We start from the raw sequence: 27,320 nt of genomic DNA on the forward strand, positions 1-27,320 counted from the left end.
TTTTGTACTATAAAAAGGGTTGGTTCTTCTTTCGATTTTCAAAGGATCAAAACCTTTGCACTATCTTGAGGGGTAGTACTTGGAGCCTTGGTACTCATTCTCTAGTTTTCAAGAGGTGGCATCCGAATATTTCTAAGGAGCTTGATACTGTGTCTAAGATTCCTGTATGGGTTACCTTGCCAGACTTGGACCCATTATTCTGGTTTGAGAAAGCTTTGAGCAAGATTGCAAGCAAGATTGGTAATCCCTTGTATGCTGATCCTGTTACAGCTCATAAGGAGAGGCTCTCTTTTGCTAGGATAATGGTGGAGGTGGACTTGTCTTAAAAGCTCACTGAAGATGTTCTCTTATATACTCCTTATTGTCAAGTTTTGCAATGGGTGGTATATGAATGGCTGCCATTTTACTGTACTCACTGCAAGAAACTTGGGCATGAAGAACATAAGTGCAGGCTGCTCAAAAAGAAGTCTGGGGATGCTCCAGTGGTTGAGAAAACTATGGTGAAGGATGCTGGGCCAGTGGTTGCTGCTGTTGTTGCTACAACTCCTGCTACTGAGGAGACTGTTATTATATCTCCTGCTATTTAGGAGACTGTAGCTACTGCTATAACAATGGATAAGGATGACCATAATGTGCAGGATATAAATTCTGAGGGCACTCTGGAGCAGAATGTGATGTAAATGGATTCAGTTACAGTGGAGAAACCTCTAGTCACTGCTAGGACAAGGAGTATGAAAATTATCCCTGTGCTTAGTGTTGTGACTGGGGACAAGGTGGAGCTGCATTTTGAGGAGCAGGATTATAGTGAGGAGGAGGACCCACCCCCCTTACTTTCTCCATGAAGATAGGAGTTTGGAACATCCGAGGTATGAATAAAGACTTCAAGAAACATAAAGTAGTGGATTTCTTTAAAGCAAATAAATTAGATATTATGGGAATAATGGAGACTAGAGTACGTGCTCCTAAGTTTGATTATATAAGAAGGAAAGGTTTTAGGTTATTTCATGTTTTAAATAACTATGAACATCACTCCAATGGGCGGTTGTGGGTGATCTGGAATAAAGCCAGTTTGAGGATTACTGCCCTCTCTAGTGGGAATCAATGGATTCATATTCAAGTGGAGGACCCTGGATGTGCAACTTTCCAGGTTTTTTTTGTGTATGGTCTTAATTCTGCAGAAGGAAGATATGATCTCTGGACCTTCCTACAGCATATTAGACCCCACCATCCTTGGGTATGTCTTGGGGATTTTAACTGTGTCAGAAAGGTTGAGGAGAGAATCAGTGATACTGTACCTAATTTGCAAGCAATTGATGACTTTAACGAAGCTGTCTATGGGGCTGGGTTAGAAGATTCGCTTACTCATGGATGCAACTTTACTTGGACTAATAAGCAGGAGCATGGGGATAGGAAGTGGATAAAACTGGATAGAGTGTTAGTTAACTCTGCTTGGCAGACTATCTTCACTTCTTCTTATGCTGATGCCTTGGCTGCTGGTGTCTCCTACCACTCGCCCTTGGTGGTCTGGGGGACACCTGATGAGCCTTCTAGGCCAAAACAATTTAGGTATTTAAACTGCTGGGGGGGATGAGCCTGCTTTTCTTAGTCTGGTTAAGGACACTTGGAATGAGGATATTAGAGGCTGCACTATGTACATGCTTCTGAAGCATTTGAAGCTCATTAAACCTAAGCTTAAGTCTAATACATTAGAGGGATTTCTCTAATATTAGTGGGAGAGTTAAAGATGCTAAGCTAGAATTACAGAGATGCCAACTCCTTCTTCAGCAGACACCTTTAAATGCTGAGTTGCTCAGTTAAGAGAAAATTCTCTCTCAGGAGTATTGTAAGCTCAGAACTGTTGAGTTGAGTATGGTTTATCAGAGGGCCAAGATACATGATATTAAAATGCAGGATGCTAATACAACTTATTTCATTGCTAAGATGGCAGCCAGGAGGAATAGATGTCAGATTAGCAGGGTCTATGATTTACATGGTCAGGAGTTCTAAACCTTTGTGGGCATCTCTGATGCTTTCCTTGAGTATTACAAGGGACTTTTAGGGACATCATCTCGGGTCAGGTGTTTTGATGAGGAGATTATTCTTTCTGGGACCTGTTTGGAGGACACCCATGCAGCCATGCTGATTTCTGATGTCACTGAGGATGAAATCCATGATGCTTTGTTCTCAATTGATGTGAACAAAAGCCCTGGGCCAGATGGGTTTTCATCTGGATTTTTTAGGCAAGCTTGGAGTGTTATTAAAGGTGAGTTTGTGAAAGTTGTACATGACTTCTTTAGGTCTGGTAAGTTGCTGAAGGAAATAAATTCCACTATTATTTCCCTCATCCCCAAAGGTGATAATCCTAGCTCTGTTCAAGACTATAGACCAATCTCCTGCTGCTCCACAATATAGAAAACCATTAGTAAAATTCTTACTAAGAGATTGAAGATGGTCATGCCTACCTTAGTAGGATTAGAGCAAGTTGCCTTTACCCATGAGAGATCTATTATGGATAATATTATGCTTGCCCATAAACTTGTTGCTGGGTATGGGAGGAAGGACTTATCTCCTCATTGTGTCATTAAAGTGGATATTAGAAAGGCATTCGATTCTGTGAACTGGGACTTTCTTAGGACCATTCTCCCCTTATTTGGTTTGCCTGTAAAATTTTGCACCTGGGTTATTAACTGTGTTACCTCACCCAGATTCTCACTCAACATCAATGGTACTTCTGTGGGTTATTTTGAGGGTCAGAGAGGATTGAGGCAAGGGGATCCCCTCTCCCCTTTGCTCTTTGTCCTATGCATGGAAGTTTTATCTCGAATTCTAAGAAGGTTACCTGAGCAACCTCTTTTCAGCTACCACCCTAAATGCTGTAGGATTGGGCTATCTCATCTTGTTTTTGCAGATGATCTGCTGGTTTTTAGGAGAGGAGATTATCCTTCTGTCAAAGCAGTGGAGAATTCTTTGGCTTTGTTTTCGAGTACTGTGGCTCCCACCTAACTTGACTAAAACTAACATTTACTTTGGTGGAGTGTCTCAGGAGGTTAAGTCCCTGATTCTTAATGAGACCAGTTATTTGGCGGGAGCATTCCCCTTTAAATACCTGGGTGTTCCTCTTCACTTCTCTAGGTTGACAAGGGATATGTACCATTCTCTGTTGCAGAAGATAACCCGAAAAATTAAGCATTGGTCTAATACTTTTCTATCTTATGCTGGAAAAGTGCAGCTTCTAAACTCAGTTGTTTTTGGTATTGAGAGTTTCTGGTGTGCCAGTTTCCTGCTGCCAAAAGGGGTTATGTTGGAAATTGATAAACTTTGTAGGGGGTTTCTTTGAAATTACCAGAGTAGTACCAGGAGAATGGTGTTCTTTTCCTGGCAGAAAGTTTGTAGGTCTAGAGCTCAGGGTGGTTTTGACATTCGTGAAATTCTTAGATGGAACAAATCTCTTATGCTCAAGATGTTTTGGAGACTCAGCCATGATACCCAATCAGTCTAGGTCCAATGGTGTAAGCATTACTATTTTCACAGAGCTGACTGTTGGAGTGTGTAGACAGGTTACAGCTCTACAACAGTTTGGAAAGCTCTGTTGGCCACTAGGGATGAGTTTATAAGCCAGGCTGGTTCCATTGTTGCTGCTCAGGCAAGGCTCCAATCATGGACCAAATCTGGTAAGCTTATAATGTATCGGGTTTATTCTACTTTTCATGGTCAGCATCCAACTTTGAGATGGGCCAAACCTCTCATGGATAGTGTTGTAATGCCTCGGCATTCTGTCATTGTGAGAATGGCTGTTCAAAATGGTCTTCCCACGGTGAACAATTTGATGAATAGAGGATTGATTATGGTTAATAGGTGCAGCTTGTGTTGTGCAGCTTTGGAAAGCATTCCTCATCTCTTTTTAATTTGTCCCTTTTCTAACTCAGTCCTGCAGCAAATTTTACTATGGCTTGGCATCACCAGAGGACCTTTGTGTCTTAAGCAAGAACTTCTTCGTCTTGCTAAGTACAAAGGTTGTGGTTGGAGGAAGAAATGGGCACGCTGTTGTGCAGCTGCAGTGGTGTATTTGATCTGGCAAGAAAGGAATAGACGGCTGTTTAATGGTTCCTCCAGGACTGTTGAGTAGTTAGTCAAAAACATTAAGTATTATGTCTCTGTTAGATTATTTTCTAATGTTAATGATAGTTTACTAGAGGAGATAGTAGCATCTTTGATTCCCTAGAAATTTGTAAGCTTGTTTAGTGGTTGTACTTTGTAAGAATCTCTTTCTTATTTTAATGGGAAGCTGATTTCTGCCAAAAAAAAAAAATAATATGATAAATCCGTACCTATGACAACATATATTAAGCATTGGTTAACAGGGGAACACTGAATGATAAACAACTTTACTAAGAATGTCACCATTTAAACATTATTAACACACAACATGCAGTCACATTTCAGACAAAAACAACTACATATCACACATATAATGGTCACATTTTCATGGTACATAATAAGGTTATCATATTAAGTCAGAATGTAACTATTTTAAGTTGTAAACAAACAAAACATTCTGTCACCTTTCTTACTAAAACGTCTACATATCAAGCTATCCTGGTCACATTGTAATATTTAATGAAAATGTAACCAACTTTAATCATAATGTCACCATTTTATGCTTTTTAATACAAAATATGATGTCACACTTAATACTAAACTAACAACAAATGAAGACTATAATGGTCACATTTTAGTAGAATATTAGAAGGTAACCATTTTCAGTGAGAATGTCACCATTTTAAGTTGTAAATACACACGTCATGTTGTCACGTTGTTACTAAAACGTCTACATATTATAACTATCATGGTCACATTTTACAAGTAAATAAGAATGTAAGCAACTTTAGTCAAAGGTCACCATTTTAAGTTAAACAATTCTCTCAAATTTCATACTAAAACCACTACAAATCACAAGTATAATGGTCACATTTAATAGTACATCAGAAAGAAACAATATTCAGTCAGAATGTAACCATTATAAGTTGTTAACACACACAACTTGCTGACACGTTTCTTACTAAAACGTCTACATATCATGACTATCATGGTCACATTATAATAGAATATCAGAATGTAAACAACTTCAGTCATACTGTCACCATTTCAAGTTTAAATATTTATAGTTAAAACGTCTACATATCATGAGTATCATGGTCACATTATAACAGAATATCAGAATGTAAACAACTTTAGTCATACTGTCACCATTTCAAGTTTAAATATTTATAGCTAAAACGTCTACATATCATGACTATCATGGTCACATTATAACAGAATATCAGAATGTAACCAAATTTAGTCATAGTGTCACCATTTTAAGTTTAAATATGTTCTAACATTTCATACTAATGCAACTACAAATCAGAATTACAATGGTCACATTTTAATAGTAAATCAGAAGAGAACCATATTCAGTCAGAATGTCACCATTATTAGTTGTAAACACACACTACTTGCTGTCAGGTTTCTTAATAAAACATCTACATTTCATCACTATCAGGGTCACATTTTAACAATACATCGAAATGTAACCAACGTTAGTCATAATGTGACTAATTTAATTTAAAGGGTAATAGCTAAAACAAAAGAATGGGTTTTGACAAAATAATGCGCTTTGCTTAAAAGGGCAACACTGAACCCTAAAATGGTGACACTATATCGTAAAATGATAATCTGTTGAAAACGAATTTTGTGCGTCTGTCAGGTTAGCAGCTGTAAGCTTATATGCACGGTTAATCTTCATCTTCATCTTCAACTCCAACAACATCACAAGCTTGTCATTCACATAAAAAAAAAGCTCATTCTGTATCTAATGAACAAAAGCTTAATAAATTGAATGATCAAATGAGCGAAAAATTCGCTTATTTTTTGTCCCATGGTGTTTCCTTATGCACCTACCAATATTCATCTAAAAAATTTACCTAACACCTCATAAACACACAGATCTAAATCGTGAAAAATGTCATTCAAAAAAAACATGGTAAAAAATATACCTAAAATCTCATGAACACAAGATGAAAAAAAAAACTTCACAAATACAATCCTTTATGCAAGTAAATATGAAAAATTAACCTAAAATCGTCCAACAAAATCATGAAGAACACAAAGATTGCATATTTATGCGAAGAAATTAAAAAAAATCAAACAATTTGATGACTATTGCATATCGTCCAATCAAAACATCACCATAATCAAAACAAAATAAAAAACAAAGCTTTGCTCATCAACATCGTCGCAAAATCATCGTCTTTACCATCAAATAATTCAAACTCAGCAGTCTCAACATTACCAAAATCCGGTGCAGGCTGAGCGGTCTCAAAATCAACAATTTGTTAATTATTATCATCCTCCATTGCCGAGTTCTCATCCATACCCATGGTGTTGTGAGAAAACTTGTAAGCGATGATTATGATTGTGATAATTTGTATGAATATTTGATGATAATTATGAATTCTTCTTTAGAAAACCATCAACAATGTGATTAAAAAATGGAAATTTGAATGAATGTTTAGGGTGTTAGGGTTGAGGAAAGTGAAAGCATGGGAGGAGTAAGGTCATCTATCATCAGTAATTTGGGACGTAACGTTTGATTTGGTGGAGGATTTCATGCAAGATGGCTTTTAATGCTAATGTACCACTTGTTCTCCACTCAAACCCCACCACTAATTTTATATATTATTTGTTTGCCCCACCCATATGCACTACCCCATTTACAACAATGTGGTATCGATTTGCCCCGTCTCTTGTTTGTGACGGATAGCGTTCGTCACAAACAAGAATCTGCGTACTAATAAAAGTAAAAATCATTCTTTTGACTAGTGACAGATTTTTATTTTACAGGCGATCTGTTCACAAACAATTTATTCTGAGAAAACTATACATCAGAAACCAATGAAATTTTACAAAGGTAATCTATACTTAAAATAAACAGGAGTCTCTTTTTTAATTTTTCTGGTTTGAGCAACTTAATCGGACGAAATGCATTTTACAAACAGCCTGACAGAATTGATAGATTTCATAACGGTTTTCACAAAAACTTGTAAAATGCCTATAAAATCGAAAACAATGTTTCACAACCTAAAATTTTACACACACCTAAATCTACAGTGTCTCGGCCACATATTAAATTTTCGAGAATTAACATTAAGATTTGGTATTTTAAATCGAATTAAAATAGTTCGGCATTACTAATATCGCATAAACCGTATAAACATTATAAAATGCAAAATAAATACTAAAAATCCGAAAGAAATACCACAAAAATTCATGGTAGCATAAAATCAAATATAAACTCCAGAAATAAAATTTTCTCCAGAAAAATAGAAATAAAAATCGAATTAAAAATTCTAATACCCAAAACAACGATTAAAGCATAAAAATGATTATATCACCCAAACAAATTTCTATTTGACAAAATAAAATACATATGACCAAAAATTACATAATAACACCATAAAACCATATTCACATAATTTCGAGAATTATATAAATATGTAAATCCTCATAAAAACATCCTAGTACATGCAACTATAACATAAATATCGCGTAATACCGAGTAACATCGAAGTTACCTCAATTCGCTATCCGAGTCAACAAGAGATTTATCATAAGGATCCTTTTGAATCTCGATAGTCTTGACAAGGAACACAAAAATCAAACGAATCCATGCCTCTAATCAATTTTGCGCACCAATCAATCGTCCACTCCGATCAAAAACAAACTTGAATTAAATTAGGAAAACAAGAATATTAACTGTAGTTGTACATGGGTCGAAATAAAGAAGCAAGAAGGTAAATACGTACGTAGAATCGTTTACATATGGAAATGAAGAAGTAAGAAGGCAAGCACGTACGTAGTATTTTTTTTTTTAAGATAGCGTAACATTTGATTTCTTTTTCCTTTTTTTTGTTTTTGTTTTGTGAATGATGATAGAATGAATGTGGTCTAAGTTAAGAGAGTTTAAGAGTGAGTAAAAAGAGGAAAAACAAATGAATAAAATCTTTCTTTGTTATGCTATCTTGACGGACCAAGGAAGGCTAAGAAACCAAAGACAAAATATCTTCTTCCTTTCTTGTTAAATAATCAAAGTTAGTTTAAATAAAAGAATTAAAGAATAAATCATGTTAAATGATTAACTTGTTTAAAAGTAACAAACACACAGCCCAAATGAAAATGGGCCACCAAAAATATATTTTCCAATTGCTTATAAAATGTGTCATTTAAATAAGAAGTCGGTCTGAGAATAAATCAGACTAAAACAAGATGTAAAATGGAATAAATTCAACGATTTAACGAAAACCGATAAATTAAAATTAAAACTTTAAATCTCATAATTAAAAATAAAGTAAATGCGACTAAAAATTTACGGGTGTTACATTGTATCTCGGCTACTCACCAATTTCTTGTAAAATTTGATTTGATCTCAATAAAAAATTCCGGTTTTTTTTAAAAAAAAAATAAAAAAAAATAAAAATAAAATAATAATAATAATAAGAAGAAGAATAATAAGAATAAGAATAAGAATAAGAATAAGAATAAGAATAAGAATAAGAATAAGAATAAGAATAAGAATAATAAGAATAACAATAACAATAACAATAACAATAACAATAACAATAACAATAACAATAACAATAACAATAACAATAACAATAATAATAACAATAATAATAATAACAATAATAATAATAATAATAATAATAATAATAATAATAATCGATGGGCATGAAAAGCCCCTACGTCTGGCGGATCTTTTGCTTTATTTTTGGGACAGGGGAAGAGATGTGTGTGTGAATTTGACTGGATCATCTCCTTTGACTCGGTCCAGGATGTCTGACTTTATGCCCAGACGCGTGGTGGTTGATGCTGCGGAGCGCAAGTGTGCCAAGTATCGTAGCTTGTGTGAGGCAGTTGGATATGGGTTCTTACCTTTTTCTTTCTTTTCGTTGGGGGAGTTGGGGACGGATGTTGTTGCTTTGCTCAAGCAGATTCATAATTTTTCTGTTTCCCAGGATGTCGGGGCTCGCGCATCTACTTTTATTTTTACTAGACTCAGCTTTGCTATTGTTAAGGAAGTGGGTGCCCAGATTGTATCTCGGCTACTCACCAATTTGTTGTAAAATTTGATTTGATCTCAATAAAAAGTTCCGGTTTTAAAAATAATAATAAAATAATAATAAAATAGTAATAATAATAATAATAATAATAATAATAATAATAATAATAATAATAATAATAATAATAATAATAATAATAATAATAATAATAATAACAATAACAATAACAATAACAATAACAATATTAGAAATAATAATAATAATAATAATAATAATAATAATAATAATAATAATAATAATATCTTCGCTATGGCTCGAGGGAGAGGCAGACCTCCAAAATCCAGGATATCTTCGGACCCTCTACTTCTCCTACTGTGGTTTCCCCTCCCTCTGCTACTTGTGTTCCAAATGCTAAGTCTTGCTCCCCTAACCCTAATAACCCTAGTGTTCTTCAGGGTAACCCTAAACCTAGCTGGGCTGATATAACAAAGAAGAAAACCCAGAAAGGTATGAGTCTCTTCTTCTATTAAGAAAGTGCTAACTCCACTGAAGTGGACATTCACATGGAGGAAGTAGCAGATGAAATCTCAAAATGGAAATTTACGCTTATGGGTAATGTGTTGGGTGCTAAACCCACTCTGAAAACTATCACAGAGTTTGTTCAAAAGCATTGGAATCATGGTCCTTTGTCTCTAGTTCAGTACTTCAAAAAAGGATGGTTTAGCTTTAAGTTTGATTGTGAAGAGGACATGAATGAGGTCTTAAAGAGGGGTCCCTGGACTTTGGGGCCAAACTCTCTAGTTCTCAAGCAATGGTCACCCTATTTTTCCTGCATCATGGAATGTGTGTCAACTGTCCCAGTTTGGATTTTGTTCCCTGACTTAGATCCTTACATGTGGATTGATTCTATACTAAGCAAAATGGCTAGCAAGATAGGCAAACCCCTCTTTCCAGACCTTCACACTACCTGTCAAGCAAGGCTCTCATTTGCCAGGGTCATGGTAGAGGTGGATGTTGCTAAAAAGCTACCTGAAGATGTTGTCATTAATGCCCCTTTCATTCGAAACTCTGTGCAAAGAATCATTTATGAATGACTTCCTTACTATTGCCATACCTGTAAGAAGCTTGGGCATTTAGATTCCTCCTGTAAGAAGAACAGGCCTGTTGCAGCAAGATCTGATACTGTTGTAACAACCCGGATTTTCATACAATAAAATATGAGATAAGTAAAGTGAATTTCATTGATACAAATGCCCTCGGTGGCGGAATCACCAAGGTAAAATTTACAAATTTCAAGACTCGAAAAAAATTATAAAATAACAAGTGATATAGATTCATTCCTTTTCCAATTCGCAAGCTAGCCCAAACCAACCCAAGCAGCAAATAACATCATCAAACTTTCTACAACCTTTCAGTCATAAGAATGACAGCCACAGTCAGTGGGGAGTAACTCGGACGTCCTCCCAGCCATATTACATCATGATAAAACAACAAGTAATTAAGACGGAGCAACAATGTACAAGTGACATATCAACTAGTTTATTGTGCACTTTAAACTATATAACTCATTCTGAATTATTAACGGTTCAAACTAGATAACTCAAATAGCTCATTTAACAATCGTAACCTTATTATACAAACATATTGACTCATTTACCACTCAGTAATGCAAAACGTCAAGGCAACCCGTCACTGTTACCTTATCCCCATGGTAGGACAATGATACTATATACGGTCCTAGTCTAAGTATGGCCACACTCTCGGGATAAACATACCCCAATTCGACTATCACCAAGCCTATAAACATCCGGGTTGATGACCCCATAGACGCCCAACAATTAGGCTTTAAGAACCGGGCTAACGGAACGACCCCAACCTGTCTAGACCGGCTACACCCCAGATACTAGAATGCAAGAGAAGTGGATATCATAAGACGGTTCTTTATTACTTGAGTTGGTTTACTAATTAATACTTCCTCCTTTCCATTCATTCCTATACATTTGCTTTTTGCACTAAAATTAAGGTGGGTTATGTAATTACCTAATTACCCTCCCACAACTTGTTTAATAGTCAACCTTTTTTGGCTGCTTTAGGCGTGTGATAATTTGGGTCCAATTTTTTGGCTCCAAATTTGGCTCCAATTTTTATGACACCAAATTTTGGCTCCAATTTTTTGGCTCCAAATTTTGGTCCAATTTTCTTGGCTCCAGTTTTTTATGGCACCAATTTTTTGGCTCCAAATTATGGAGCCAATTTTCTAGTTTCAATTTTGTCACCTTGAAAAATTCAAATAATAGAAAAATTCATTTGATATTCAATATTCCCTCCATCATCTACTATAAATACACTTAATATCCATAGTTAATGCATCAAACTTACTCATGTCATCTTTTACAATTAATAGTGGCTTACCACCACTTCAACCACTAAGTCAAAATAACTACACCATTTCCTCTGCCATTTCAAATCTACAAAATACACCACCATGGGTTGATGAGGAGCAAGTACTAACAACTAGAAGTGGCATTTCCTCTGCCATTTCCTCTGCTAGGCAGCAAGAACAAGGCAATAGCAGTAGCACGCAGCAGCAGCAGCAAGGTAGTATGGTAGGGCAGCAGCAGCAAGGCGGTACAACAGGGCAGCAGCATGGGCGTATGGTCCAACGCACACAAAGAAGGAGAAGACAAAACGAAGAGACGATATTAGTAGCACGTCAACAACAACAAACCATTTCAAAAATAAGGGGGTGGGTTAGTCAAATTGCAACAACTGAACAACAAGAAACACCAACAAATGAGCCACTTATAATACCAAGAATCAAACAAAAAAGGTTAAAAAATGAGGAGAAATCAGCAATAAGTCAAGCAATGACATTGAGCTATCGAAATGGAAAACTCAAGCATGGGTATATCAATGAACTGAGTGTACAGTTTGGGGTGACAAGGCTCACAATTAGCACAATTTGGAAGGATGTACGTGAACAACTAAAGGCGGGAAAGGTGATAAACGTGGCCAGAAAATACAAGGGAAGCAAGGCAACAAGGTTCATTGATGTCGAGAAGGTAAAAACTATTGAACTTAAAGATAGAATGTGTCTTAAAGATTTAGCATTTGGTTTAGGCCTACCCATCACCACGGTTTGGAGATTAGTTAAGAAAGGTGAAATGAAAAGTCATACTAGCGACATTAAACCATCTTTAACTCCACAAAACAAAATAACTAGGTTGCATTGGGTCTTAAGTAAGATAAGTGCAAGTTCATTAGGTGGAAATTTAATTTTTGATGCCATGTATGATGTTGTTCACATAGATGAAAAGCATTTTTACTTAACTAGAGTCACTACAAGGTATTACTTGTTGCCAAATGAAGAAAAACCACATAGAACATGTCAATCAAAGAGGTTTATAACTAAAGTTTGGCGGCCGTTGCAAGGCCTAGATATGATGAGGATGGTGATGTTTTATTTGACGGTAAAAAAATTGGTATTTTTCCATTCATATATGAAGTGGAAGCAATGAGGTCAAGCAAGAATAGAGAAAAGGGGACTTTGGAAGTAAAACCCATTGAAAGCATAACCAAAGAGGTTGTTAAGCAATGCCTACTTGAGAAGGTCATCCCCGCAATCAAAGCTAAATGGCCTCTAAATGTAAGTGGAAAGATATGGATACAACAAGACAATGCCAAACCCCATATTTCACCAAAAGACTTAGATTTTCTAGAAGTTGCCAAGTCGGATGGGTTTGATATGGAACTAATTTGTCAACCTCCAAATAGTCCAGATTTAAACATTTTAGACTTAGGATTTTTTAGATCCATTCAAACCCTTCAACATAAGAAGTCATCTAAGTCTATACTTCAACTTGTGGATGTGGTTGGTAGAGCTTATGATGAGATTGATAATGAGAAGTTGAAATTTGTTTGGGTTTCACTACATGCATGTATGAATGAAATATTAAGGGATGAGGGTGGTAATTCATACCCAATTCCACATGTTGGGAAAAAAAGGTTAGATAGGGTTCAATTGCTTGAAAATAAAGTCAAACCCGACATGGTCTGTTTAGAAAGGGCACTACATGTATTGGAGAACATGAACAATGACACCCAAGAACCAGCAGAAGTTTTTACAGCAACACAACCCAACAACCAGCAGCAGTAGAAGCATAATGGGTTGAGAAAAGGCTATTTTTTGCAAGCAAGCATATGAAAAGCAACAATCAGCAGCAAAGGGCTGTATTTTTTTGTAAGTAGCTAACAACCGACTAGAAGTTTTTGTAAGTAATTAAGCACTGATGACAGATTGGAAGTTTTTGTAAGTACTCAACTATGGAATGGAATGTGCGATATGTTGGTTTATATTTAAGTTTCTTAAATACAGTAGAAATTTCTGAAAATTTCACATACACAATTAAACAAATTTTATGAAATGTGAACAATTAACAGTAAACATCAATTGCTAATGGTCGATTGAAAAAAAAATCGATTAACAGTAAACATCAATTAACAGTAAACAACACAAGCGATTAACAGTAAAAAAGCGATTAACAGTGAACAATTAACAATTAACAGTGAACAAAAATCGATTAACAGTAAACAACACAAGCGATTAACAGTAAAAAAGCGATTAACAGTGAACAATTAACAATTAACAGTGAACAATTAACAATTAACAGTAAACAAGCCAAGCAAAACAGGCGAACTAATACTCTGGACGACTGAAAACAGGCGAAACAACACAAGCAGGCCATCAATTAATCCGATTGAAATATAACCAGAAAAAAACCCTAAACCCCAAATAAAAACAGAAACAAAACATACGATTAACAAGCCTACTTCAATTAACAGTAAGAAAAAAATAAAAACAAAAAGAAATCGGATAAAGAAATCATATCCAGATTAATTATGGTCGGATTTTGTTTTTTTAGTAGCAGGATGAGACGACACCTCGTCTTCAGAGCTTGTTTCCTTCGGTTTCTTACGTTTACAGAACTGTCTATTCCAAGCCGAGTCCGAATCAAGAGATCCTTCGTAGACAACCAAGGATCCGTCATCATAGCCAACATAATCACCATCCTCATTCAACCAACACCCTTTATAACCTCTATACCCAGGCCTTGAAAATGTAAATGTTGCCTCGGATGAACTTTTATCATCACTGTTTGTATCTGGACCCGAAATATCCTTAAAAAATTCTTCGGGATCGATATCGTTGATATCTATACCCTCCCACCGATTACCTACCTTTGCAACCTTCTCCTTACCTTCAACTTTCTCCTTCCCTTCAACTTCATCAACCTTCTTCTCGGAATCAACCTTGCATGTCATAGATTTAGAGGAAGACATGAGTTTTTGTGGAGAAATTGAGGGACGATCGAATGAAAATAAATGAGATCTGTTTTTGGTGCACAAAATGAACGAGAAAGAAGAAGAAAATGAGGGAGATTTGTGAAGAGTGAAGATGGCAATAAGATTTATGAGTGACAAAGAAGAAGAAAATGAGGGAGATTTGTGAGAGTGAAGACGGGTGAATGGAGAGAGAGAGGACGGCTGTTAGAATGATAGGGTTTGGAGGTGGGTTGGGTGATAAATTAGAGAGGGGTAATATGGTCTAATTGATGTAAAATATTAGATTGAATTAGAAATGGATAGAAATGAATGGAAAGACCATAAATGGAATATGTATAGGAATGAATGGAAAGGAGGAAGTACGAGTCACAATTTATAAAAGTTACGATGGTTAATCAACTATCAATACGAGCTGGATACAATGCAGTCATTACTCAAAATCCGTAATTTCCATCAAATATTTGCGTAAACATTTAAAATAATTATTAAACAAATCTCAGCCACTCATATGTTATATGAACTACTGGTATGTAATTATATTCCCACAAGTAATAATTCACATTAGAAAACTGGCATCACAAATAAGACTTAGATACGACACCAATAATCAGAGTATAAATCCAAAAGTTGTTTAATCACCGCCATTTATCCAATACCACTGTATTACTTATACTCTTACATAAGCGACCCTGAATATAAATGTCATCATCATGTAACTCAAAGCCATAGATCGCATCATATTCTTCGTTACAAATAAGTGGTAATAAACCTTTCGTACAAGTTGCTGTTAACCAAGAATTTCTAAACAACATAAAAACACATGGGATTAACAACCAACAATTATCAACCAAACTAGCATTCAAGACCGCAAAACCGTGACGCAATAGCGAAGACTATCGTCTATGTTACCTTTAGTGCTTAATATTCAATGGCGGCGTCAACGACGTAAGAGTCGGTATTTGGGTCGTCCAAGTTTGAACCTATGTCGAAATTGGAATGGAATGACGTTAAACATATACGTTTTCAGCCACTGGGAAACGCTATACTTGAGATGAAGTGGAACGAAACTAGTACGAATGTGAAGCTTACCCCAAGATGAAGAGATTGGCACAAGAATCAAGAAAAACCACTGAGAAACGAGAGAGAACTGAGTTAACGAAGATGAGTGTTTGAGAGCAACAAGGAATGTATAATGGTCGTTCGTGGAACAAGGAAGGGTGGAGGTACTTGATTGCCTTTTCCTTTTTAAATGGAGATAATGCGGATCTAACACGAGAATCATGGGCTTGACCCACCACACCCATATTTTACTAGTTTTGACTTGGTCTAGTTAGTTGGGAATTAGTGCTTAAATTCTTTCATCTCAAGACTACCTAACACGATGATAAAATAAGAGGTACAATAAAAAAAAGGGTTAATTTATAGGAATAATCCATACTATTACCCGTCTTCTCAAAATAACCCAAACTATATTTTAATCTAAAATAAACCTAACTTTGCATAATCTCTTCTCAAACTACACTAGCTTCATTTTGACCTGTTATTTCAGGTTACTTATGACCTGCTAAATCAAAATATCCCCTCTCCCTTCAGAATCATAATTGAAGCAAAACTCTCACCGGCTTCTCTAAAAACACATTAATTTACAATTTCTCAACTTACCCACCCATAAACACCAACAAATTACAACTCCTACGCACATCGCCTAATAATAAAACTTAACTCGAACTAAAGCAGGTACATTGCCACTAGTAATCCACACCCAAATGCCCAAATTAAATTTCCCATATTTTTCTCGCACAAACCATCCTATGCTTCATCAATGGCCATTTCACCATCAGATTCATAAAGACCATGGCAACTCACCATCATTACCATCACCAATCGCCGCGCTGACATTGACCTACAACCACGCAGGTACATCGACAATCAACATCACCTTCGCCCACCATTCGAGTCGTCATTGGCTCGACCCACCTGCATCCGAGCACCGCCCTGTGGTGCGAGCACCATCATTGCTCAAGTCAAGCTACTTTATTTGCGTGTTCAAGCACCGTGTGAAACGAAATGAAGGAGATTGTGAAGCACTCAAGCACCGAATAAACCATGATTTTTCAAAACCCTAGATCCCCATTTCAATTGGATGGTAATCGTTAATTTGGGATTATGATGGTTGTGGGGTTGCGTTGTTATGGTGGCCGTGGAGTGGATGTAGGAGGTCCGTGAGTTGGGATACCGGTTGTGGTGGTCGTGATATGGTGAGGGAGGAGTCAGGACTCAGTAGGGCCTAAGTGAATGGGATTGAGAGAGGAAATAATTAAGAAGGGGTTGGGATCAGTTAGACTAAAAAAAATGAAGTTAACCGGTTAAACAAGTAGCCAGTTACTCAGACTGTTTTGAGAAGAGGGAGGTAATAGTATGTATTATTGTGAGTTAAAATAAAGTTCAGATTAATACGAGAAGACGACCTATTGTTTGGATTATTCCTATCAAATAACCCTAAAAAAAATATGATATGATAATAATTAAATAATTATGCTCTTTACAAAATGACTTTACGACCTAACTAAATACGACTATTTTATAGAAAATTTTATTATTATCTTATTTAAATAAAGCTCAAAAACAATAATTATTGTGACGAAAAATCGTGGGTGTTACATTATCCCCTCCTTTTAAAAAGTTTCGTCCTCGAAAATAGAAATAAAAGTCAGCGGACGTGGGCAATAGCCAAGAGCTATTTCTTAACTACATGATGTTTGTAAAAATAAGAAACTATAGTTTGATAATGGACGGCACGGATTCTCGCTGAAGTCAAGAACACTTACGAATCCACATATAAAAAAAAAACATGGACGGAATAAAAATTTCAAACTTTTTAAATAAGCGTTAGTAAGAGCAAAATTGGTAATTAGACGTCTCCAATTTCCATTTCGAGTATCATACTATACGCAAAACAAAATGAATGAGCTTAATTTACAAGCTTGCAGTAAAATGCCAAATAGGAAGCATATTTTTAAAATAGTTAAAGTACAATAGTGTTAATTTAAGGTAATTTGAAACTTTTACTGTAAGGAAAAAGAATTAATGATAATATAATAAAAGTGCACTGAACAATTCAATGATCACTGAGAACAAACGTATAAACGAAATAGATAAATGGGAAAACTCGACCTTCTATAAATAGATAGTTGAGTTTGAGAGAATAAGCGAATTGCGAAGAAGGGGTATCCTTGGAAGGCGGGGAGTATATTTTAAGGGCAGAAATTTATAAAATTTAAGGTAAGAAACAATAAGGGTGAACAGAGAACAGAGGTATAACTAATGAAACTCATCACGGACAGAAATGTTGCGCACTCTGATCCTGCGATAATTAAAAAAAAAAAAAAAAAAGACTGAAACGACTCCTTGTGTTTCTCTCATATCCCAATTCTGTAAATGACATGGCTCAATTGAACATTCTAAAAATCAAAAATTGTCAAACTTGACATACACAATCAACCCAACGAATACCGATATCCTCGACAATTCAGTAATTCAACAAATTCTGAATCGTTAATTTCCTTCAAGGAATTTCTTATCCATTTGGAGACTAGATTTACTAACACAGACCCTAATAAGTTCATCCACATCTTCTACTAGTAATTGAGAGGCTCAAAACTCAGCAAATTCTTCAAGCAATGAATCATATCTTCAGAATTTTAACCTCTCATAAATAACTCCCAATTAGAACTTTCAAGTTGACTTATAGTACTAATAGCATTCCGTTGTTTCTGTGATACCACAACCTCAATTAAAACCAGAAGCTTACAACCAAAAGTTTTCAATAAGCATGACTGTTTCAAAGTCAAGTTATTGACACCGTTAAGTGCCACGACAAATTACTATTTACTCCTCAAAGATCAACACCAATCACCTAATATTTTACAAGCTAATATCTCGCGTCCTCAAACCTTTCAACCATGATTTAACAATAATACTGATCAAGCCTTCATGTTCGGAGACAACTCAAAATTTCGTTAGTTAAAAACTGGACGACTATTCATAATCACTCTCTACTCGAGCACCACTTCCTTAAAACATAAATTTATCTAAGCAACACAAATTTTAGAATCTGCTTCTCTCAATTCAGCTCTTAGGTGCGCATATAGCTTAACGATAGCAAACGAGGTCTCACATTCACCTCCAACCTCAAAATAACACTCAATGTCTCAACATGTAAACTTATCGTTACTACTAGGGTGGACTACAACTACTAAATTATACTCAATGCAACCTTAAACTTACTCGGTTAGCCCAAAAACATAAATTAAGCCCAAAGCTCAAACACCACTAAACCAATATCCAACAAGGTCTCTAAACTTAGCCACTCAAATTCAGCCTCCTGACAAGGAAATCACTATCTTATACTCCATACAAGATAGGTAGGATACGAAGAGAGAAAAATAGATTCTGACGTGTTCGAAGGATAGGGTAATTATAGATGACACCCATATTTAAGTGGTTTATACGAAGGAATATTTGAGATGAAGATTATAGGAGTCCACCAGACTAAGAGACGAAAAAAAATTTGGGACTAGGAGAAGCAATTCATATTAAACTTATTATAACCAATTACCTCGTCATGTGAAGGAAACAAATTCCTTAGATGACACAGAAATAAAAAGTGAATCTAACTCACAATTCACAAAATCCTAACGGGCGCGATTAGGATTATGCTCCTTCAGAATTATGGATACCTTTAAAAGTTAAGCTTCTAAATACCAAAAACCGGTCTCAAGAGTTCGACAAGGCTTTTAGTCAAATAAAAAACATTTAGTTGGTCGCTCGGCAAAATTAAACCCAAAATAAGGTATCTTACATTAAGACCTTCGTATTTAATGGATACATGCCCTAATTTTAGCCCATGAATAAAAAAAAAAAAAAATCAAATACATCCACCTTCAACCTAGCCTCGAACCTCAGACTCTGAATTAACTACTACAACATAAATCTTGTTACTCAAATGTTCCCTCATTTCCTTCACAAATCTTTATGTCAAATCCATATATCATAATATCATTCCATAAGTCACTCGGGGTGTCAAAAAGGTGACAAATCGCTCAAGTTAATCAAATAACAACGATTGGAACTCGTAACAACACGGAAGATATATAATAAAAACCTCACCTGTCCAAATTGAGTTATAAAACCCAAAATTTTTACATCTTATCTTTTAGATGTCTAAGGAGATCCTTTAAACAATAGTGATGGTTTTGTGACAAAATACGAAGCGGATAAGTGGTAGTTGAGTATGTGCAATCACAACGCCAAAAATATAAAATCCTGAATTTTCGGCATATTCACATTAAAAGTAATATTTCCTAAATCGTAAACCAGTTCTAGGAAAGATCAATTGTATAGGAAATTTAACTCAAAATTCTATCAAGAAACTTAAATCATAAAGATGACAAAACCGCGCGATATTATGTCCTTCATCTTCAAGCTCACTTAACGAGTTAACTATCATAGCAGCACCAATAAATTTCCCAAATTACTACTATAACCTCGCCATCAATCCATCCAAAGACTCAAAATCCTTTCACAAATCACCCTGCTAGGTCCTTATAACTCTCAACCCAACACACAAGAGGACGACAACAAGTTTATAAAAGTAGAAGCAAATATAGGCACCAGTATATAAACAACAGTTGAAGATGAATAGAATAGTGTGGTCAAAAAAACATATTTTTATTAATTAATGAAACAATATGCGAACATGTATAATATTAGACAAACAAATGACATCAAAAGGTGAAAAACAATAGTCGATACAAGGTATGCCCCGAAGAAAGAACAACATTATGCAAGCATTCAATTACTCAACTCAATTAGGAAACACCTATAATTAAAGACAAGTAAGACACCATGTAATTTTTTAGGGTGTTCTACCCAACTCTCATTTAGTCATCATATTAAGGTGGTCTAATATCTAATTCTTTTTATTTGGGTTATCGAGAAGGCGTCGGGGGCGAGAATGCTCTAATACCAACTGTAACAACCCGGATTTTCATACAATAAAATACGAGATAATTAAAGTGAATTTCATTTATACAAATGCCCTCGGTGGCGGAATCACCAAGGTAAAATTTACAAATTTCAAGACTCGAAAAAAATTATAAAATAGCAAGTGATATAGATTCATTCGTTTTCCAATTCGCTCGCTAGCCCAAACCAACCCAAGCAGCAAATAACATCATCAAACTTTCCACAACCTTTCAGTCATAAGAATGACAACCACAGTTAGTGGTGAGTAACTCGGATATCCTCCCAGCCATATTACATCACAATAAAACAACATGTAATTAAGACGGATAAACAATGTACAAGTGACATATCAACTAGTTTATTGTGCACTTTAAACTATATAACTCATTCTGAATTATTAACGGTTCAAACTAGATAACTCAAATAACTTATTTAACAATCGTAACCATATTATACAAACATATTAACTCATTTATCACTCAATAATGCAAAACGTCAAGGCAACCCATCACTGTCACCTTATCCCCACGGTAGGACAACGATACTATATACGGTCCTTGTCTAAGTATGGCCACACTCTCGGGATAAACATACCCCGATTCGACAATCACCAAGCCTATAAACATCCGGGCTGATGACCCCATAGACGCCCAACAATTAGCCTATAAACAACCGGGCTAACGGAACGACCCCAATCTGTCTAGACCGGCTACACCCCGGATACTAGAATATAAGAGAAGCGGATATCATAAGACGGTTCTTTATTACTTGAGTTGGTTAACTAATTAATACGAGTCACAATTTATAATAGTTACGATGGTTAATCAACCATCAATACTAGCTGCATACAATGCACTCATTACTCAAAATCCGTAATTTCCATCAAATATTTGCGTAAACATTTAAAATAATTATTAAACAAATCTCAGCCACTTATATGTTATATGAACTACTGGTATGTAATTATATGCCCACAAATAATAATTCACATTAAAAACTGGCATCACAAATAAGACTTAGGATACGACATACATAAACCATAACCAATAATCAGAGTATAAATCCAAAAGTTGTTTAATCACCGCCATTTATCACATACCACTGTATTACTTATACTCTTACATAAGCGACCCTGAATATAAATTTCATCGTCATGTAACTCAAAGCCATGCTCATTATGTGAGACCATCCTAATTAAAACACCAATTAAATACTCATTGGATTTTATTCAACAAATAGATCGCATCATATTCTTCATTACAAGTAAGTGGTAATAAACCTTTCTTATAAGTTGCTGTTAACCAAGAATTTCTAAACAATATAAAAACACATGGGATTAACAACCAACAATTATCAACGAAACTAGCATACAAGACCTCAAAACCGTGATGCAATACCGACGACAATCGTCTATGTTACCTTTAGTGCTTAATATTCAATGGCGGTGTCAACGACGTAAGAGTCGGTATTTGGGTCGTCCAAGTTTGAACCTATGTCGAAATTGGAATGGAATGACGTTAAACATATACGTTTTCAGCCACTGGGAAACGCTATGCTTGAGATGAAGTGGAACGAAACTAGTTCGAATGTGAAGTTTACCCCAAGATGAAGAGATTGGCACAAGAATCAAGAAAAACCACTGAAAAACGAGAGAGAACTAAGTTAACGAAGATGAGTGTTTGAGAGCAACAAGGAATGTATAATGGTTGTTCGTGGAACAAGGAAGGTTGGAGGTACATGATTGCCTGTTCCTTGTTAAATGGAGATAATGCGGATCTAACACGAGAATCATAGGCTTGACCCACCACACCCCATCTTTTACGAGATTTGACTTGGTCTAGTTAGTTGGGAATTTGTGCTTAGATTCTTCCATCTCAAGACTTCCTAACACGATAATAAAATAAGAGGTACGATAAAAAAAAATATGAGATGATAATAATTAAATAACTATACTCTTTACAAAATGACTTTATGACCTAACTAAATATGACTATTTATAGAAAAAATTATTATTGTCTTATTTAAATAAAGCTCAAAAACAATAATTATTGTGACGAAAAATCGCGGGTGTTACACTTTGGTCCAGGAAGATCCTGGGGTTTATGAGGGTGTAGGTCAAGCACATAGGAATAAGCCTTCTGGTAACAAGAAGAAACAAGTTTACATACCAGTTGCTCCTAGAGTTGTTTCTGCTCTCCCTGTTCAGAACAGTGCCTCAGTATGCCACAAGCTAGGTGGTACCTCTGCTCCTCCAGTGGAGGTGGTAGTAGTGGACCCAGTAGCAGAGGGTTCAGAATGCACTGTGCTAGGCCACACTGCTCTGGATCAACCTATTTCTGTGTTGAAGCTAGTGTCCTCCACAGTTAGTGTGATAACGTGTATAAATCTCTTATAGGTTCACAAGGTATACTTAGTATTTTATCAGTTGATTAACGTTTACTAATAACGGTTGGCTTGCTAGAAGTTTGACGTTATTATCATACTGATGGCGGTGATCAACTGGTCCCTAAAAGTCACACCTAAAGGATGTGTTTGAGAGATGTGATTATATGAAAATATAGTCACATTGATGCCTTATATGACTAAAAGGTTAGTCCATGTATTTGACTAAAAGGTTAGTCAATGTGATGATGAGTCGATTATTTTATACAATTAAATAATATCAGCTGAGACGAATTAATTGTTAATTCGTAAATTGAATATAAACTGTTATATTTAATTAATGTATATAATGTTAATTAGCTTAAACGAATTAAGATATTAATTCGTAATTAAACATAAACGGTTATATTTAATTAGCAAATTATAAATATGCGATATTTATAGTTAATGTATATATTATACAAAATTGTCATAATAAATGATGACAGACCGGTATTAATAAATCGACTACAAACTGTTGTGTGTGGACTTATTAATACGTGACGACATAAATGACAATTGATAATGATACACATTTTATACAATATGATAACAACCTAAAATAAGAAAATTTTTCTCCTTATTTGTTTGGTTGTTACATGTTTAAAGGGGAGAAAAATAAGAAAAAGATCTTTCCCTGTTTTCTCCTTTTGGACGGTTAAATAGGAGAGAGGGTAGGATCATTTTCTCTCTTGATTTTTTCTCGATACTCTCATCACAAAACCCTACAAATTATTAGGAATTAGGGTTCTCTTTCTAGCAAGAAAAAGGCATTTCTCGGAGCATTTTGGGTGCAACGATTAGGAGAATATCGATCTTGATATTTGTTCTTAGGCCAAATTGCTAGGACCGTAGGTTAATTCTAATGTATATTCTTTTGTTTATGCGTTTTGTTTATGACTCGTAATTTCATATTTCATAATTTCGTTATAATCCGAATTTTCTTGATGAAATATACCGATATTTCTAACATTCTGCCCCTTTGGAGGGTGCTGTAATGCACTCAGAATGCTGTGTGCTAGGGCCTAGTTTTGAGCAAGTTGAGTATATGACTAGCTCCATGAAATGTCTGACCACTGACACAGATGGGATTCTAGAGGTGGCTGCTACATCTACTTCCTCTCCTAACAGATTCCATGTGTTTGGTGTAAGGGTCTCTGAGTCATTGGTGCAATGTGATTCCTTATAGGATAAGCCCCCTGATAAAACAACACAATGATTATAGCTTCCTGGAATATTAGAGGATTCAATAAGCTTGTAAAGCAAGTAGAGGTTAGCACTTTTCTTAGAAATCATAATAATGATATTTTAGGCCTGCTGGAGACTAGGGTTAAAAAGAATAAAGCCCCTAGGATTTTACAAAATAAATTCCAGAGGTATCATAACTATACAAACTATACTACACACAATAGTGGGAGGATCTGGTTGCTTTGGAATCCTTCCACCACTTCTGTAAAAATTGTAGAGGAGCATAGCCAGGTTATCCATTGCCATGTTAAGCACTATGCTACTGGCATATCTTTCTCCTTATCTGTGGTCTATGGAAGCAATAGTGCTGAAACTAGACTGAGCCTATGGCAGTCTATGGGTGCTTTTGCTCAGAATGCTGGTCCATGGGTTGCCATGGGTGATTTCAATGTGGTTAGGCATTTCCATGAGAAAATTAGTGATACCCCTCCAATCTTTACCGAGGTTGCTGAGTTTAACTCTTGTCTTTTGGAGTGTGGTTTGGATGACCTTCAAGGCACTGGGCACAAATTTACCTGGTATAACAAGCAGGATCCATCTTCTAGGGTTTATTCTAAACTTGACAGAGTCATGGTAAATGAAGATTGGCTACACATGTTTGTCCAAACAGCTGCCCAATTTTTGTCTCCTGAAATTTCGGACCATTATCCTGCTCTCCTGACCTTCCTTGGTGATCTAACACCGAGGAAGCAATTTAGCTTCTTAAAATGCTGGATTAAGCACCCAGACTATCTATCTCTGGTTGCTAGAGCCTGGGATTGTCACATTGTGGGTAACCCAATGCACAGACTGATGGGAAAACTCAAGCATGTTAGATTAAGTCTAAAAGGCTTGCATACTGGTTTTTTCTCTAACATTACTCAAAGGATCAAAACTAAGAGGCAGGAGCTTGCTCAGTGTTTCCAAGACCTGCAACAGAATCCTTCCTCTCCTGCTCTGATTCTAACTGAGCAAACACTATCTAAGGAATTTTCTCAAATTCTGGCAGCTGAATCCAGTATTCTGGTTCAAAGGGCAAAGCATCATGACACTAAACAGGGGGATATCTCATCCAGCTACTTCTTCTCCAAAAATTAAAGAAAGACAGCAAAGTCAAATCATTGGAGAAATACATGGCATTGATGAGATTTTGTACTTTAGACTGCCTGCTGTTGGTGATGCTTTTGTTCAATACTATGAAATGTTGCTTGGCTCTTCTACTCCTGTGCAACCTCTTGACCTGGCCATGTTGCAAAGTGGGCCTTGTGTGGTTGAGAATGACTAGGATAGGCTCATTGATCCAGTTAGTAAGGTGGAGATTAAATCTGCTCTTTTCTCTATTGGCTCTAATAAGAGCCCAGGTCTGGATGGGTTCTATGTAGGCTTCCTTAAATCAGCTTGGGATATTGTTTCCCCTGATTTATGCATAGCAGTGGAAGCTTCTTCTATAGTGGGTTCATGCCCAAGCAGGCAAATGTCACTCAAATCTCTCTTATACCCAAGAAGAAAATTGTTCACTTTGTTAAAGACTATAGACATATTTATTGTTACTCTGTCATTTACAAGACCAATACCAAAATACTGACTAATAGGCTCCAGTGTGTTATGCCTAAATTGGTGGGAGATGAGCAGGCTCCTATTATCCAAAATAAGAGCTTGTTTGAAAATGTAATGCTTACCCAGGGTCTGGTTAAAGGCTATTGCAGGAAGAACCTCACTCCTAGATTCTTGTTAAAAGTAAATATAAGCAAAGATTTTGACAAACTTCAGTGGAGTTTTATACAGAGTATGCTTTTTGGCCTCAATTTCCCTCCTCGTTTTATTCAATGGATCATAAGCTGTATAACTGGCTCTTGGTTCACCCTTAAAGTGAATGGGACTAACACATGCTTCTTTAAGGGTAAGAGTGGTGTTAGGCAAGGAGACCCCATATCTCCTAGCCTTTTTATCCATAGTATAGAAGTTCTATCCAGGTGCTTGCAAGCTATGTGCAGTAAGCCACACGTCTCCTTCCGTCCTAAATGTGCTAAAATGGGGCTCAATCGTCTGGTCTTTGCTGATGACCTGATGATTTTTACCAGAGGAGATCTTCCCTCATTTAAGCATGCCACTGATACTCTTCACATTTTCTCTACCTGGTCTGGCCTTAAGATTAATATAGACAAGACTGATGCCTATTTTGGAGGGGTCAATGCTGCACTAAAACAAAAAATCCTTAGTGAGACTAAACTCAGTGAAGGGTCGTTCCCTTTCAAATATTTAGGGCAAGCTATTTACCCTTCCAGACTGAGCAGTAGCATGTATGAGGGGCTCACTGTTAAACTTTCTTCTCTCCTCCAAAGATGCAAATCTAAGTATCTCTCCTATGCTGGCAAAATTTAGGTAATACAGTCTATTGTCTTTGGCCTAGGGAACTTCTGGGGTAGCAGCATCCTTCTACCAAAGAATATTTGTAACTACATCAACCAAGCTTGTAGAAAGTTGTTATGGGGGTCACCTGGTAAACAAAGAAGCATGATTTTTAAAAGTTGGCAATCCATTTGTATTCCATGGTCAGAAGGAGGGTTCCACTTCAAAGATGTTTGCATCTGGAATAGGGCAGCTATCCTTAAATGGTTGTGGCATATAGATCATGGTACTAGCATTGTCTGGTGTACCTGGATAAGGCATTACTTTCTCAAAGAATGCAGCATCTGGGACCTCCAAATTAAAGAGTTTCATCCAGAATGCCTCAGTGGGGTCTTGATTGCCAGGGACAGGACTGCAAATCAGCTGGGTGGGATGCAGCATGTGAAAGAGCTACTTCAGACTTGTCTCATCAAGAACAAATTCTTAGTTGGCACTGAAAGATCATAGATCCTAATTAGACTCTCTAATTAAAATTCAAAGTATCTCTTAATTTGTGTTTATGTGATCTATGTAACATGCATGCAATATTAAAGCATATTAATATAAAAGATGAGGAAAATAATTTTTCTTACATTGAGAAATGGTAGTATTTGGGCACAACCAAGATCACCCATCTTGGTTGGTCTTGAGCTATTCATATTGGCAATATCCTCCTAGAATCCAAGTCTCTAAAAGAGAAGACCTCCTTACATAATGCACCCAAGAACTTACCCAACAACCTTACAAATATTAACTAGATATTTGGTAAGATTACCCTTGAAATAATATGTGAATAATACTAACTCTTAGTATTAA

The 27,320-nt window shown here is 36.0% G+C and overlaps 3 protein-coding genes and 1 long non-coding RNA gene across 4 annotated transcripts; 3 read left to right on the plus strand and 1 right to left on the minus strand.

The window, feature by feature from the left end:
* Nucleotides 1-940: 940 nt before the first annotated feature.
* LOC141630722 (uncharacterized) lies at nt 941-2,412 on the plus strand. Its single transcript, XM_074443488.1, has 2 exons — nt 941-1,566; nt 2,079-2,412. Exons 1-2 carry the CDS (start codon nt 941-943, stop codon nt 2,410-2,412), a joined length of 960 nt encoding a protein of 319 aa, XP_074299589.1.
* Nucleotides 2,413-9,661: 7,249 nt separating this feature from the next.
* Nucleotides 9,662-10,192, plus strand: LOC141630723 (uncharacterized). Its single transcript, XM_074443489.1, has one exon. The coding sequence runs from the start codon at nt 9,662-9,664 to the stop codon at nt 10,190-10,192; it is 531 nt and encodes a 176-aa protein (XP_074299590.1).
* Nucleotides 10,193-21,674: 11,482 nt separating this feature from the next.
* On the minus strand, nt 21,675-22,527 carry LOC141626752 (uncharacterized). Its single transcript, XR_012536338.1, has 2 exons — nt 22,068-22,527; nt 21,675-21,958 (listed from the first exon to the last, which is right to left on the minus strand). It is a non-coding gene; the product is annotated as an uncharacterized LOC141626752 (long non-coding RNA).
* A 1,577-nt stretch (nt 22,528-24,104) lies between these two features.
* Nucleotides 24,105-25,401, plus strand: LOC141630724 (uncharacterized). The gene is made up of 2 exons (XM_074443490.1): nt 24,105-25,134; nt 25,193-25,401. The coding sequence occupies exons 1-2, from the start codon at nt 24,105-24,107 to the stop codon at nt 25,399-25,401; spliced, it is 1,239 nt and encodes a 412-aa protein (XP_074299591.1).
* The last annotated feature ends 1,919 nt before the right edge of the window (nt 25,402-27,320 follow it).

This window comes from Silene latifolia, chromosome Y, assembly GCF_048544455.1.
Source record: "Silene latifolia isolate original U9 population chromosome Y, ASM4854445v1, whole genome shotgun sequence".
Taxonomy (NCBI): domain Eukaryota; kingdom Viridiplantae; phylum Streptophyta; class Magnoliopsida; order Caryophyllales; family Caryophyllaceae; genus Silene; species Silene latifolia.